This window comes from Platalea leucorodia, assembly GCF_965183815.1.
Source record: "Platalea leucorodia genome assembly, chromosome: 16".
Lineage (NCBI taxonomy): Eukaryota > Metazoa > Chordata > Aves > Pelecaniformes > Threskiornithidae > Platalea > Platalea leucorodia.
Genome location: NC_138838.1, coordinates 707,959 through 721,886, shown reverse-complemented (window position 1 = coordinate 721,886; position 13,928 = coordinate 707,959). Strand labels below are relative to the sequence as shown.

The 13,928-nt window shown below is 55.0% G+C and overlaps 1 protein-coding gene across 1 annotated transcript in view; it reads left to right on the top strand.

The window, feature by feature from the left end:
* STX1A (syntaxin 1A) overlaps positions 1-13,928 on the top strand; it is a gene marked incomplete at its 5' end in the record, with an annotated part of 95,998 nt that overhangs the window by 56,038 nt on the left and 26,032 nt on the right. Inside the window, 2 exons of the mRNA XM_082328639.1 lie at positions 8,192-8,266; positions 12,518-12,591. Of these exons, the coding sequence (XP_082184765.1) occupies positions 8,192-8,266; positions 12,518-12,591 (149 nt within the window). The remainder of the gene's footprint in view (positions 1-8,191; positions 8,267-12,517; positions 12,592-13,928) is intronic.

Here is a 13,928-nt window from a genome sequence, read left to right as displayed (position 1 = left end):
TACCTGACGGGCATCGGGAGCCTGGGAGGTAGCACAGCATCAATTTTTTAAAGAAGGAGAGAGGGAACGAGCTGGGTAATTATTGACTGATTAACCCGACTTTGCTTCTGGGCAAAATAATGGAGTATTTGAAGTGGAATTCGATGGAGAGAATTAAAGGAGGGTAAGACAATTAATGCAGTTCAGTGGTGTAAAAATAGATCTGAGCAGCTTGACTTGGTACCTCTGCCCGCTGCGTGCCTGTGGGAGGGCTGGGTAAGCTTTGCTCCCTGTGAGCCCCGGCACTGCCGTCCCACCGCGCCCTGCACCCATCCCGGGGCTCCCGGGGGGCTGGCGCGTGGCCCCGAGCGGGACGGGAACGGCGGCGAAGGGACAAGGCGCTTGCGCAGCGCAGCTCGTGATGGCGTTTAGTGCCACCCTGGAGCAAGTGGGGGGTGGATGGAGAGGCTCGGAGGAGAGCCACAGGGAGGACAGGGCGCTGGGAAGAAAACAGCAGTAGGTGTGGAAAGGGAAGGAGCAGTTTGCTCGTCAGCCAGCTAATTGCTCCCGGAGAGGTGGGTGCCCCGAGACCTTGGCAGCAATCCTGTGAACCAGCCAGAACTGGAGATCTCTGACAAACTTGGGCTTGCTGGATGGGCACGTTTGCAGCTGGTGGGAGTGGCCACCCAAAGCCGTATGTTCACCTACATTTGCAGTCTTAATTGGGTGCCCCTCATGGAGGCAGCTCTGTTGTGGGCCAGGATGAGTCCCCAGAGCCACTGGCTGCAGCCGCCAGCCCTTGCCTGTGTGGCGCCCAGCGGGTCGGTCCTGTGCAAAGCTCCTGTGCTTTCATCGGGCTCGTTACCTGCTTTGAGGCACGTTTTAGCAGGACCTCATTGCTGTGCAAACAGAACTACACTCTTCAGCTTGCCTCGTAACTCAGGGTATGTAATTATTGCTTAAAAATTAATTAAATCTCCTAAACTCCCCCTGCTTTGATACTTGCTGTTCCCTGTCAGCTCAGCCACCTCCCGCTTTCCAAAGAGCAGCTCCGGTGGAGCTGTAAGCTGGAGTACTGGCACGGGACGTGATGGGCTGGGGATGCCAGAGGCAAGCTGTGGGCCCCTCGAGGTTTGCTGCTGAATGCAAACCATTCCTTCCATGGCCATGATGGCAGGCGGCTCCATGAGCCCGCTGCAGGCAGGACAGGCAGCAGATCTTGGGAACCGTGGTGTTGCACGAGGTGGATTTGAGCTCACGTGAACGTCCAGCCAGGCTTATGGCATTTGCATGGCTCCCCTTCACCCCTAGCTCTTCATCACCAGCTGCAAACTGTTGTTTTAGTGTGAGTAATTGGAAAAAAAATTAAATCCCAACACTTTCTCCCCAAAAATGGGAACTGGAATGAGGCACTGCGCTGCGCCGTCTCCGTCTCCTCTACCTTTTGCACAGGTTCATCACCAAACCAAAATGCTTTGTTGCAAGCAAACTTTGATCCCATCATTTGTGCTGCTGGATTGTAAGCAACGAACAAGCATGGCTGCGGGAGAAGCAGTTAATGCATAGCATGGCTTTCCCTTCATCCTGAGATTTGCCTCCCAGGGTGGGTTTCTGGCTCCGAGGCCAGCCTGGAGCGGCAGAAGCAGCCGGAGGAGGACGGCCGGGATGAGAACATCCTAAGGGGTAGCTCGGCCATCAGCCAGCTCAGCAACAGGCTGTGAAAGGGCTTTGCATGCTGGGCTGCTGGGTGCGAGGCTGCCCGTGGTCGCTCCATCATTGCAAGCCCAGTTGGTGCAAAATGCCCAGCATCCTTGTCCAGCCAGTGAACTTGGACGGGTGTTTCCACACTTCTCGGTGACTGCAGCTCAGTGTCTTTGCCTGGCGGGACCGGCAGCCTGCGAGGAGCACGCTGGGTTTCCAGGATGTGTAAAACAGGATCTATCACCGCTAGTATAAAAGGGTATTTTATATGCGCAGTCCCACTGATGTTGCCGATAACCAGCTTTTAATTACCTAAAAATATCTAGTAGAACCATCAGTTAAACATCTCACCTGCTTCTTTTTTTAGTGACTTAAAAAGTCAAAAGCTGCAGTTTTAATTTGTTGCGGATCACCTCCAAACGCAGCTGGATGGTACAGACGAGGCATTTCGGGGAGTCCTTTAGTCCCAGGGGATCCATAAGAGCTTTTCAGACCCTTCCACGCATCATCTCTGTTCTGCTCCTGTGCAAAAGCCTTGTGACATTTTGCACTGACATCACATCCCAGCAGCGTCTCTTCTTGCTGCATCACGAGCAGGATTTGTCGCTCCTGGCATGCTGGAAGTTAAAAATCCCAGGGCTGCTGGCCCCTCACGATGGTACTGGACGTCTCCTGTGCCCTTGCTCCCGGCGAAGGCAGATGGATGGCACCGCCATGTCCTATTTCTGCAGCTCGGCAAGCGGCTGGAGCTCCTTGTGTTGCTTCTGCACAGAACGGACAATCCTGGCTCTGCTCGGGGCAGTGGTTGCGTAGCTCTCTCCTGCCTGCCCCTCTGCATGCTCCCCCGTTCTGTCATACCTGCTGCAAATGGTTGTATTGGTCAGAGTGGAAAAAACGCTAGAAAATTAGGAAAGGCATCTTGCAATTAGTTAGCATCTTGCAAACTGAGCATCTAATTTTTTTCTTCTTGTTTTACTTACCTTGAATAAATAAGTTGCAATGTCAGACTCTGAGCTACATGTCCAAGAAGGAACATCAGCCTTTGGTTGGAAGGACAGCACAGAGGTCACTGATGTCCCAAATCTCTTTTGGCAAATGGGATTTCAGCTGGAAAGTCCTTTTCCACAGGGCTGCTCTCCATCCATCCATCCATCCATCCATCCATCCATCCATCCATCCCCCAGTCTGTGCTGGTCCTGGGTGTTGCCCCTACCCAGGTGCAGGACCTTGCACTTGGCCTGGTTGAACTTCATGAGGTTCTCATGCACCCACCCCTCCAGCCTGCCCAGGTCCCCCTGGGTGCCACCCCTTCCCTCCAGGTACCCACCGCACCACTCAGCCTGGTGTCATCCACAAACTTGTGGAGGGTGCACTCGATCCCACTGTCTGTGTCATTGATGAGGATATGAAATAGTATTGGTCCCAGTATGGACCCTTGAGGGACACTACTTTATACTGGTTTCCACTTGCACATGGAGCCATTGACTACAACAATTTGGATATGGCCATCCAGCCAATTCTTTATCCATCTATAGTCCGTCCATTAAATCTATCTCTCTCCAAATAAGAGGCAAGAAAGTTGGGGGGGACCGTATGAAAGGCCTTACAGAAGTCCAGGTAGGTGACATCTGTAGCTCGTCCCTTGTCCACTGATGCAGTTACTCCATTGTAGACCACCAGCGTAGTCAGGTACGATTTGCCCTTGGTGAAGCCATGTTGGCTGTCTTCCATCACCTCCCTGCCATCCATGAGTTTTGACTTCTCTTCCAGGAGGATCTGCGCCATGATCTTACCGGGCATGGAGGTGAGGCTGACTGGTCAGTAGTTCCCAGCTTGGGGCTGGAACAGCCTTTCTAGCCCATCTCCTCCCTGGTGGTTTTTAAAACAGGTTTCATTTTTATTATGAAACACTATGGAAATTGTTTCAACCAACTCCGTAGATCCCGAGGAAGGATTCCTTATGGTTTGCTCCCAGACCAGATAGCTCGTGGGGCTGCCAGGTCTCTGCATTTTTGTGCATCTTTGCATTCACCTTTAAAAAATACCCTACATTTCGTAAATGTAAGTGCCAAGATAAACAGGCCCGTCAATGGTAACTTGCTAGAGACAGAAGAAAAGTTTTAAGGCGAGAAATGTTTATTTTTTTTAAATTTCTATGGAGGAACAGTGATCAGGATCTTCTTTAATTGTTTATTGAAAGAGCTAACTCTTTGCCAAAAAGATCCTTCTTCCCAGCTTTGCCAGGTAACAGTTATGAATTAGCTTGAAATTGTACTTGGTTACGTTGGCTGGTTGTTGTCAGTAAAGAATTGCAGGTCGCAAAGAGGTGAAGGTTTATTAATCCAAACGATAAGTGAGTGAGGAAGCTTCAGCGGCTGAGAAGCGTATCGTGTGTGCACAGTCACCGTCACGGTGATGCTCAGGCGTGCTGCGGCAGGCGGGCATCAGTCGCCTGCAGTTAACTGTGAAGGGTGGAGGTCTGCTGCCTGCCTGCCTGCCTGCTGCTGCCCTCCTGCTCGCTGCTGGGCAGTTTGGAGGCTTTTTCCCTCCTCCTTTATTGGTAATGGTGAATGTCGATGGGGAGTGGTGGGCTGCGGGCAGAAGTCCCTCCCCGCCACCCTCAGGAGCATCCTACGCGGCAGCTCCGGGCGCCGGTTCCTTGTGTTTGTCCCCTTCCCTCTTGCGTGGGGGATGCTTTTGGGAACTCAGAGAGCTGCGGGGAAGGGCAGCGTGATGGAATTGTTTTTTTCCCCTTTCCCAAGCAGCTGAGGCTGTGCTGGAGCTGAGTGGTGTTAGCAATCTGGGCTGGGCGTTTGCCCTCTGCCGGGCCGGTGCCCCGTATGCTGTTGGCAGAGGGAGGAGAAAGAGCTCACACTGCTGCCTGCACCCCTGCCTGCACCCCTGCCTGCACCCCTGCCTCCCCTGTGGTGCCTGGGCTCCCCCCTGGGGCAGATCACAGTGGGCCCTGGGGCTTCTCGGGGATGTAGGGCTCAACCGTGGACCAAAGCCTCTTCCCCGCTCCTGGCGGGGACTGGGGACAGGGCCCCACGGTGCTGGTGGCCATGGGAGCATCCCTGCTCCCCTGCTGTGCTCAGTGCCAGCAGGAGCAGAGCAGACATCCCGGGCCGGCTGTGAGATGAGGGGAGCCTGGTCCCTCCTCTTAAACATCGCGTCTTGCCCCTCAGTGCCGCTCTCCTCGCTGGGGTGACTCCAGCCGTAGCAGTGGTGACGTTGTGGTATTTCAGCTTCCTGTTGCCTGAACCGCGAACGGTTAAATAGATTTGAGTGAGTTGCTTAAACAGACGCCATGGGTGTGAAAATAATTGTCTGGGAAGCCTGTGCCTGCCAGGTCGCCAAGTAATCCTCACACGTCCTGTGACTCAAAGCCAGCCACAAGGAGTGTTTTCTCCCTGCTGCTCAGTTGGAAATATTTTGAGGGAAGGCAGCCTAGCTCCGCATCCCATGTCCCCTCCATCCATCCGCGTGGTGCTGTCCCCTTCCTGAGCGGCCAGCATGGGGGGATGCTCACCCGCCATCACCACTTGCCCTGAGCGTCCTCAGCGATGCATTACTGCAGCGTATCCCTCCGCCCGAACTGACAGGGAGAAGGGAAAGTACGCAGAAGTGAGTTACGTGAAACTGTTTGATAGGATAGAAGATGGATATGGGTGGGAAGGGACCTTGGAGGCCCCTGGTCCAGTACCCTCCAGCAGGTCCATCAGATCAGGTTGCTCAGGCCTTCACCCAGCTGCATGCTAAATATCCTTAAGGATGGACATCCCACAGCCTCTCTGGGTCCAGTGTTTGACCGCCTTCATGATGACAATTTTTTTTCCCAATATTTAATTTGAATTTTCCTTGTCTCAACTTGATCCATCACTGCTTGTCCTGTCCCTGTGCACCTCCAACTTCAGCAAGAAGCTGAAGGTCACCTCCAAGGACCAGCGGGAAGTCTGGCCCCAGCTTCTTCTCTCCAGCCTCCTGCTGGGTGGTCGTAGGCAGCCGTAGGAACCCCCTTCTCTTTCCCCTTTCCAGGTGAAGAAGCCCAGGTCCCGGCCTGTCCCCGTGTTCGTGGCAGCCTGTTGTCCCCTCCTGGGACTTTGCTTCCCCGCCAGCTGGCCCCAGCCTGCCCGGAGGCAGGGAGTTACTCAGCCCAGGCTGGTTTGTTTCTTTGTTAAATACAATTTCTATCAAGAATGGGGAAAAAATAAATAATTAGTCACTCAAATGAGAACTCAAACTGAAAATGTCCTCTTCCTTTCCCTGCGTTTGTGCTTATTCTCTAGCAAATACATAATTGTACCCTGGTGAGGCCGCTGTCTTGGCTTGCTCAGAAGTACCTGGAGCCTGGGATGAAGGTATTCGCAGACGTGTTCGTTTTTTCCTTTTCACAATAGGGCTGAAGCTCTTAGCTCTGAGTCAGAGATGTGTACAACCGTCGATAGGATGTGACCTTCCCCCAGCACATTCCCATCGTCATGATTTTCTAATTATGCCTGTGACTGCCAGCTGGGAGCATACAGCATCAGAGCTACCACAGCCATTGAAATGACTCAGTTAATGTGCCTAGAGTCTATTAAACAAAGTTTTATTTAATTAAGTAAGTCTTGATCTCATCAAAATCAAGAGGCAGCATTAGGGTGGCAGCATTTCTGAGAAATCATATTTGAATGGCAGGTGGTTTGTACTTTCTTTAGTATCTCGATCTTGAGATATTGCAACGTGCTGGTCGCACTGCTGAGTTTTGGGGTTGGCCGGTCCCATGGTTGGGGCACAGTTACTTCCCTGGCAAACCAGCCGGGCTGCCACAAGCCCATGGGTGAGCACTGGGCGTTTCGTACCACCCAGCCTTTTTGCAGGTACGCAGCACGAAGGGCTGCGACGGCAGAGCACGGTCGGGTACCTGCGTGCTGGGCACGGGTGCTATGTGCCCCGCTCCAGCCCTGCTGCTGTGCTCGGGGGAGTCTGGCAGTTTCTGAAGCACAGGGTGGCGAGGGGCATCCCTGCACGTCTCGGCTTCTTTGAGGACACTCTGGTTTCTGGGAGAGGAACCTGGCTGAGATCACAGACCCACAGAGTGGTTTGGGTTGGAAGGGACCTTCAAAGATGATCCAGTCCAACCCCCTGCCGTGGGCCTCCTCTGGAGCCGCCGTACCAGGGGCCTGTCTGTGTTGTGCTGGGGAGCGCAGAGCTGGAGGCGGTGCTGCAGAGGGGTGTGAGGAGAGCGGAGCAGCGGGGGAGCATCCCCTGCCTCGAGCTGCTGGCCATGCTGCTGCTGCTGCAGCCCAGGAGACGCTTGGCTTTCTGGGCTGCAAGCACACATTGCTGGCTGATGTCCCATTTGTCACCCGGTGTCCCTCAGTCCTTCTCTGCAGGGCTGATCAAGGAACTTTGCTCCAGTCAGGGTTTGCCGAGCACGGCTTGTGGCTTGGAGATGCTGCTGCAAAGCAGAGAAAAGTCCTACAAGACACGAGTGCCCGGAGATGTTGCAATGGTTGTGCTGTCAGCAGTGGTGAGCTCAGAGCTGATTCCTGGCATTTGCACACGGGAGTGAGGGCTGATAGCCCTGTGCCAGATCCCATCGGTCAGGCAGGGCTCAGGACTCACCCGGCTGATTTACTTCTCTCGTGTGGCATATGCTGTAGTTTCCTTCTCGTTCTCTGTCAATCATCCTGGAAGCCCAGGAGACTCTTGTGAAAGCCCTTGAAGTCTTGGAGAGGCAGCCCTGGGGAGATGCTGAGACTCACCGACAGGCTCTGTGCTTGGCAGGGCTCTTCTCCCAGTGGGAGCCGTGGGAAGGTTGCACAGGCGTGCGTGGGATGCCCGTGGGGACAGGGAGGAAGGGACTTACTTGTCCTTGTTTTTATTTCCAACTCCCGTGCCCCTGGCCGTCGAAAGACGAGAATTGCTTTACACCCTCCCGCCACGGCTGGGCTCCTCAGGCGTTCCTGAGATGTGAGCTGTGGGACTGGGGGCGGTTTCTGGCCGCTTCAACCCCTATTTTTCTGTCAAAAGCAGCAAATTCAGGCTAGGGAGTGAACACAGACACTGGCTGTTAGTAAGGGATGCCAGTGGAAGACGTGACCTTTTGTAACACCCTGGGGAGGGCTGGCCGGCATGGCAGGGGCTTGGGGAGATCAGCCCTTGGTGAGCAGAAGGTTTTTGGTGTCCAGCAGTGGTTTTCTCTCTGCTACAGGAGCCAGCACTGTGGATTGTCTATCCCTTCCCTTCCGCTTTCTGCAGAGCACCAGGTGTGGGGCAGGTTAGGGCTGTGGGCAGGGGCTCCTGCAGAACGGCACACCGGCTGCCTGCTTGCCCAACCAGCAGTAGGGTTATTTTATTTCCAGGCTCAGGACTGTGAGGAGGGTCCAACGGGGTGCGTGGGGTGGGAGTGCTCCCAGGCTGGAAGTGGGAGCACTCGCAGCTCTGGTCTCCACGTGCAATGGGACCGGGCAGCAGATTTTAGTGGTGTCTCCAACACCCCCCTGTATCTTCTTTTCTTTCTCCCCAGAAACGAAGGAGGAGCTGGAAGAGCTGATGTCCGACATAAAGAAGACGGCAAACAAAGTGCGCTCCAAGCTAAAGAGTGAGTATTTGCCTGTGATGCTGCTGTGGGGCTCTGCCCACGGCGCTCCTGCCCTGCAGCCCCAGGCTGTGGGTACCGCGGCTCCCATCCCGGGCAGGGGATGCAGCAGGCAGGGAGCATTGCTGCCCTGGGTCCTGCTCCGTGCCCCCACTGCCCAGCACTTCCCACTCGTCCCCCGTGACCAGAAATGCCATGGGCCCTGGCTGTCATCTCAACCCTGTGCCGGCAGCAGCTGGTGTTTGACTCGGGTCAAGACAGTTTTGGGGTGGTTTGCCCTAGGTAGGCAAGGGCAGGTTAGAGATGAACAGCCCGGCCCCGTCTGTGCGTCCTCTGGCAACCTGAGCTGGTGCTGGGAGGGGACGCAGAGCTGGGGGAAGGGACAGCCAGAAGTGGCATCTGCCATTGCTTTGCAGGGATTGCCCGGGGACAGGCATCACCTTCTCTCCCCCTGGCGTCCTCTAGCTACTTTTATTTGCCCTCTGTGAATTTGCCCCCATGTGCCCCGTTCCCTGGAGGGGGGTGAGGGAACGGGGCCATGAGCACCTGGTGGGCTGCGAGCCAGTCCCATGCTGCCAGCGCTGGCAGGCGTTGGCCTCTCCCAGTGAGCCCTGGCTCTGAGCAAACCCACGATGTGGCCAAAGGTTGGGTTGCCAGGGCTGAGTGGTTGAAGAGGTGCTGCTGTGGGACTTGAAAGCCTCCAAGAAGAGCTGGCTCTTCCCCAGTGAGCCACGCTGGCACCGGCAGCCTAGGCAGGTGCAGCACCAAGGGGTCCCATCCGGGGAGCCATGATGCTTCTTCCCCGTGTGGCTCTGGCCGGGCCAGGTGATGCTGCCGGCTCTCTGGCAGTGTGCTGGCATGGGGCGTGCTGCCCTGGGGCTTGTGCTTCTCGCTGCCCCCATCCCGCTCCCACCGGGCTGCTCTTGCTTTTCCACCCCCAGCGCAGGCTGCATCACTGGTGGCTCTGCTGGAAGCGTAGCTGGGATGGGCAGGAGGCACTGCTGCCCCCAGACATGGGCTCTGTGGGGCAGGTGGTGGGGAAGAAAGGGGCCGTTGGGCTCGGGGAAGGTTATCCTGTCTCATTAGCACGCCCCGTTGTCTTGATGTGCCTTGCTTTGGGCAGTGCGGGGACAGAGCACGGCCAACAGGACCGTTAGTTTCCACCATCGGAAGAGTCAGTCAAGCTCTTTGAGAAGTGGGGGGTGAGAACAACATGACTGTCAGCCTGCTGATGGCTAGGGTTGTGCTGGAGTACTCGGATGAGCCCAAAAGCCCAAGATTGGACCCCAGGGGATTCAGGGGGTCAGTAAGGACAGCAGCATCTTTAGGCAGGAGGCAGGTCACCCCAGCGCGGCTCAGATTTGCCTGCAGTCGTCTTGGACATCAGCATGGGATTTGGTTGAGATTGTTGCAGGAGACGTGGCTGTGTCCAAACGGTGGGAGAGGAGCTGGTGTTCTCTCTAGTCCCAGGGTTTCGTGGGAGCCCTGCAGTCATGGAGGACTTAGATACGGCTGGAGCCGCTTGTTTGGTTCATCACTGCTGGCGTGGCCACGGGGCTGGGGGATGGAGGGATGGAGAGCAGCCCTGTGGAGAATGACTTGGGGGTACTGATAGATGAAAAGTTGACCACGAGCCGGCAATGTACTCTGGCAGCCCAGAAAGCCAAGCGTCTCCTGGGCTGCATCCCCCGCAGCGTGAGCAGCAGGGCGAGGGACGGGATTCTGCCCCTCTGCCCCGCTCTGGGGAGACCCCCCTGGAGCCCCGCGTCCAGCTCGGGGGTCCTCAGCACGGGAAGGACATGGAGCTGTGGGAGCGGGGCCAGGGGAGGCCACCAAAATGCTCCAATGGTGGCACAGCTCTGCTGTGAGGACAGGCTGAGAGCTGGGGGTGTTCAGCCTGGAGAGGAGGAGGCTGCGGGCAGACCTGATTGCGGCCTTTCAATACTTAAAGGGGGCTTATAAGAAAGATGGGGACAGGCTTTTTAGCAGGGCCAATAGCGATAGGACAAGGGGAGATGGTTTTAAACTAAAAGAGGGGAGATTCAGACTGGATCTAAGGAAGAATTTTTTTACAGTGAGGGTGGTGAGACACTGGCAGGGGTTGCCCAGAGAGGTGGTGGATGCCCCATCCTTGGAGACAAAGGCCAGGCTGAACAGGGCTGTGAGCAACCTGATCTTGTTGGAGATGTCCCTGCCCACTGCAGGGGGGATGGACTGGGTGGCCTTGAAAGGTCCCTTCCATCCCAAAGCATTCTGTGGTTCTATGATTCTATGTCCCGTGGGTATGCCAGGAGGAGACTTGTACCTCCGTTGTCCCCTTGCTGCCTTCTGTTCTCCTGACACGTGATCTCAGCTAGACCCAGGGAGGAGGGCTAGGGACCAGCTAACACATTTTGTAGACCAGGGGATCCCTTCCCATGGACCGGAGCCCCCCTGGCCATACTGGGATCCCTGGTGTCCAGGTGGGGACAGGATTTAGCCTGTGCTAAACAAAAATCCTTTCCCATAGGTGTTTTGTTCTGTGTTTTTAAGAGGCCTTAAAGCCTGAAGGATTGCAGGACAGGCTCCAATTCTTGTTTCCTTCTTCCAGAAAAGACTCACTGGTATTGTATTTACCTGGAGCAGCAGATGATTAGTCCTTGTGCTTTGTCCCAGTTCGCCTCGTGGCCAGCATGATCAATGAAAGAAAACAGTCAGGACTGATCAAAAACACCATCTGCTGACAACGAAGTGACTTCTTTAGGACAGACATTGCTCATGCAGTGGCTAATTCTAATTACCAGCTTCTTGGGAAAATGTGATTTTATTAATTATCATCAAAGCACAATGTTTGCCAATAGTGTTCCTTGGGAACAGGGAACAGTTTATGACAAGTGTGGAGGAAGACCAATTGCTGATGAAATATGTTGGGCAGGCAGCAGCCAGAGCGCTCGCAGGCAGGGGGGTGCACAGAAGTGCCGTGGCCGTCTGGCTGCGTGGGACGGGACCTTTCAGATAAGCGCTAGATCCAGACGCTTGTTCCAGGAGACAATAGGAGGGAGTGCAGAATTTGTGCTGATGTTCTCCAGCACTTTCCCGGAGCACAGCACATGCTGTGCTGTTGGACACCCTCTGCCAGCACCATGAAGGGTTCCCCGGGCCCACAGTCTTCCTTGCAGCACTGCTGCTCTCTGGAAACAGAAACACAGATGCCCACTGTGGTGGTGGTGTCCGGTGCTCTGCCCCGCTGTGCTGGATGGTGATGAGGAGCCACTGGGCAGCTCCAGGGAGTGGGGAGACCCTGCTGCAGGAGGAACCTGCCCCATGCTGGGCTCACGGGACCTGCTCCAGCGTGGAAGGTGCTGGGGACAGCCGGACTTAGAGAGCTGTGGGACATCTGCATTGGGAATGGGGTCTTCAGCCAAACTCAAGGGATGCCACCAGCTCACACCTGGTGGTCTACATGGAGACATGTATCTCTGCACACTGGGCCACGCTGCTGATAGGAGCCTTCTTCCAGGCTTTTTAAGTCCCTGAATTTAAGTTTTTTAATTAGCATGTCCTGAGCTGGCCTTGAGGAGCAGATTTGCAGTGCCTTGCTCTGTGTGGGACCTCCTGTCCTGCAACCCCATGCCCTCTCCCTGCCCAAACCGTGGTGGGACGCTGAGCAGGGCAGCGCTCCTCCCTGCTGTGATTTATGATCTTTGGGCAAGCGAGGAATTTGCCTCGCTTAGTTGCCCTATCAGGCATAATTAAAGGGGAAAATCTCTGCTTTGCTGCAGAGGACTGCTCAGCGAGATGAAGCGCTCTCGCCAGCCTGGTGGGATCTCCCTGTGCAAGGCTGGGCAGCTGGCAGACCTACTATTTTTAGGGTCCCTGGAGAAGTCTTGTGCTTTGGTATTTCGCAGAGACATTTTAGCTCTGGCTTTCCTCCTCCTGCCTAGCAGGGGGAGAACAGCCCTCCATTTTGTTTGAATACCGGAAAGTGCGGAGATCAGACCCAAGCATTACATCAATTTTGTATTGAAATCCTGGCTTACCAGCCTGGGGGTGATGGGTGCTGCCCTCGACAGCACCAAGTCTCGGCCAGTGGCCAGGCACTGAGTGCTTTGCAGTAATGAAACGGGGCTTTGCTGCCAGTCCAGGCTCAATCATGGGCTAGAGTCTGGAGATGCTCAGTGCCAGATGCTCCTCGATTCGCAGTCCCTTTGCCAAACAATCCCTTTTCCTTCTCTAAATGGCGAGAAATAATCTGTGTCCTTCTACCCCAACCAGGTATTGAGCAGAGTATTGAACAAGAGGAGGGACTGAACAGATCATCTGCTGACCTGCGGATAAGGAAAACTCAGGTGAGTCTCTGCCCTGTGGCACCGGGAAGGGGTGGAGGCAGTTGAAGGATCCCAGGAGGTGATGGGAGAGAACGGCTGTGCTTGGCTTTAGAGCAGTCAAGTTCTGGTGTGCAAATACTGGGCAAAGGAATGCAGCACATTTCCAAATAGATCAGTGAAAAAGCCAGCCTGAAAGACCGGGGAGAGAGGGAGCTGGGGAGGGGAGGGCAGCGTGCGTCGGCTTCGTCCTTGTGTGCAAGTCTGAGCGTCTGCATGGAGGAACAGGCGGGTGGGTTTCTGCTCATCCATATTAAGCATCTCACTAAAGGTGTTTTTAACTGGAGCAAAAATACCCTCTGAAGTGCCGGCTTTGGGGGAGACCGTTCGCCTGCAATGTGTTCAGAAACCTCTGTGTGTTTCTGCAGTGCCTGGAACGATGCTTGAGCAGCTCGTGAATGAGACCAAGGCTTACTGATAGAGCTGGGTAACTCACCTAAAATTTCACTTAATCTAAGAAGACGGCTGGTCTTTTAGAGAGTACTGCGCAGGCCTGCAGCCTGCTGGAAATGTCCTTCCCTGTTGGGGCAGTGGTTGCCCTTCCACCGGGCATTGACGTGGATTTGCAGTCCAGGAAATGTTGGACTTTTGAAGAGCTGACACAACTCTTTTGTTCCCATGAAACCACCAATAACTAGCACCTGCTTTTGATTGGCTTCTTAGCAGGGTTATCCAGGGGTAGAGGTGGAGATGGGGTGCACCTCCCTCTCCTCCTCCCAGGCAGTCCCAAGGCTGTGTTATGCTCAGTGAACGGTCGTGCTGCTCGTGCTTCTGCCTGCAGCCAAGGTGTGTTGGCTCTACAGGAGATGCTGGTCGAGGGACATGGGGCCTGCCCGTGGGTCTAACAGCATGCACTAGAAACTGCAAGTCACCGACCCTACTTTGGGCTGGAGGCTGGGCTGCATGACCTCCTGAAGTCCCTTCCAGCCTGAATTATCCGACAGTTCTGAGTAACTCCCCTCCCACCCCTGCAATGTGAAGAAATAGCTTAGAAATATTTGATGAAAGAAGCGTTGGAGTGTTTTGTAGAGAGGTTTTTCTCTCTCAGGAGCAGCTGATTGCAGTGAGAAGGTCTGATTGCTGCAGACGTCCCTGCTGGGCACTGCTCGGGTCCTGGCCTGAGGCAGCTGGAAAGCGAGGACGAGTCACAAATATCTCTCTGATGTCCGTGGTGGGTGCTGGTGGGAAGACTTTGAGAACACCAACAGAGAGAGTGCAGCCAATGGGGTCATGGCAAGGCCAACGACTTGGCAGAAAGTGCCAGAAGAAACTTTCCTTGGGGAAGCAGCAGGCGGGCACGA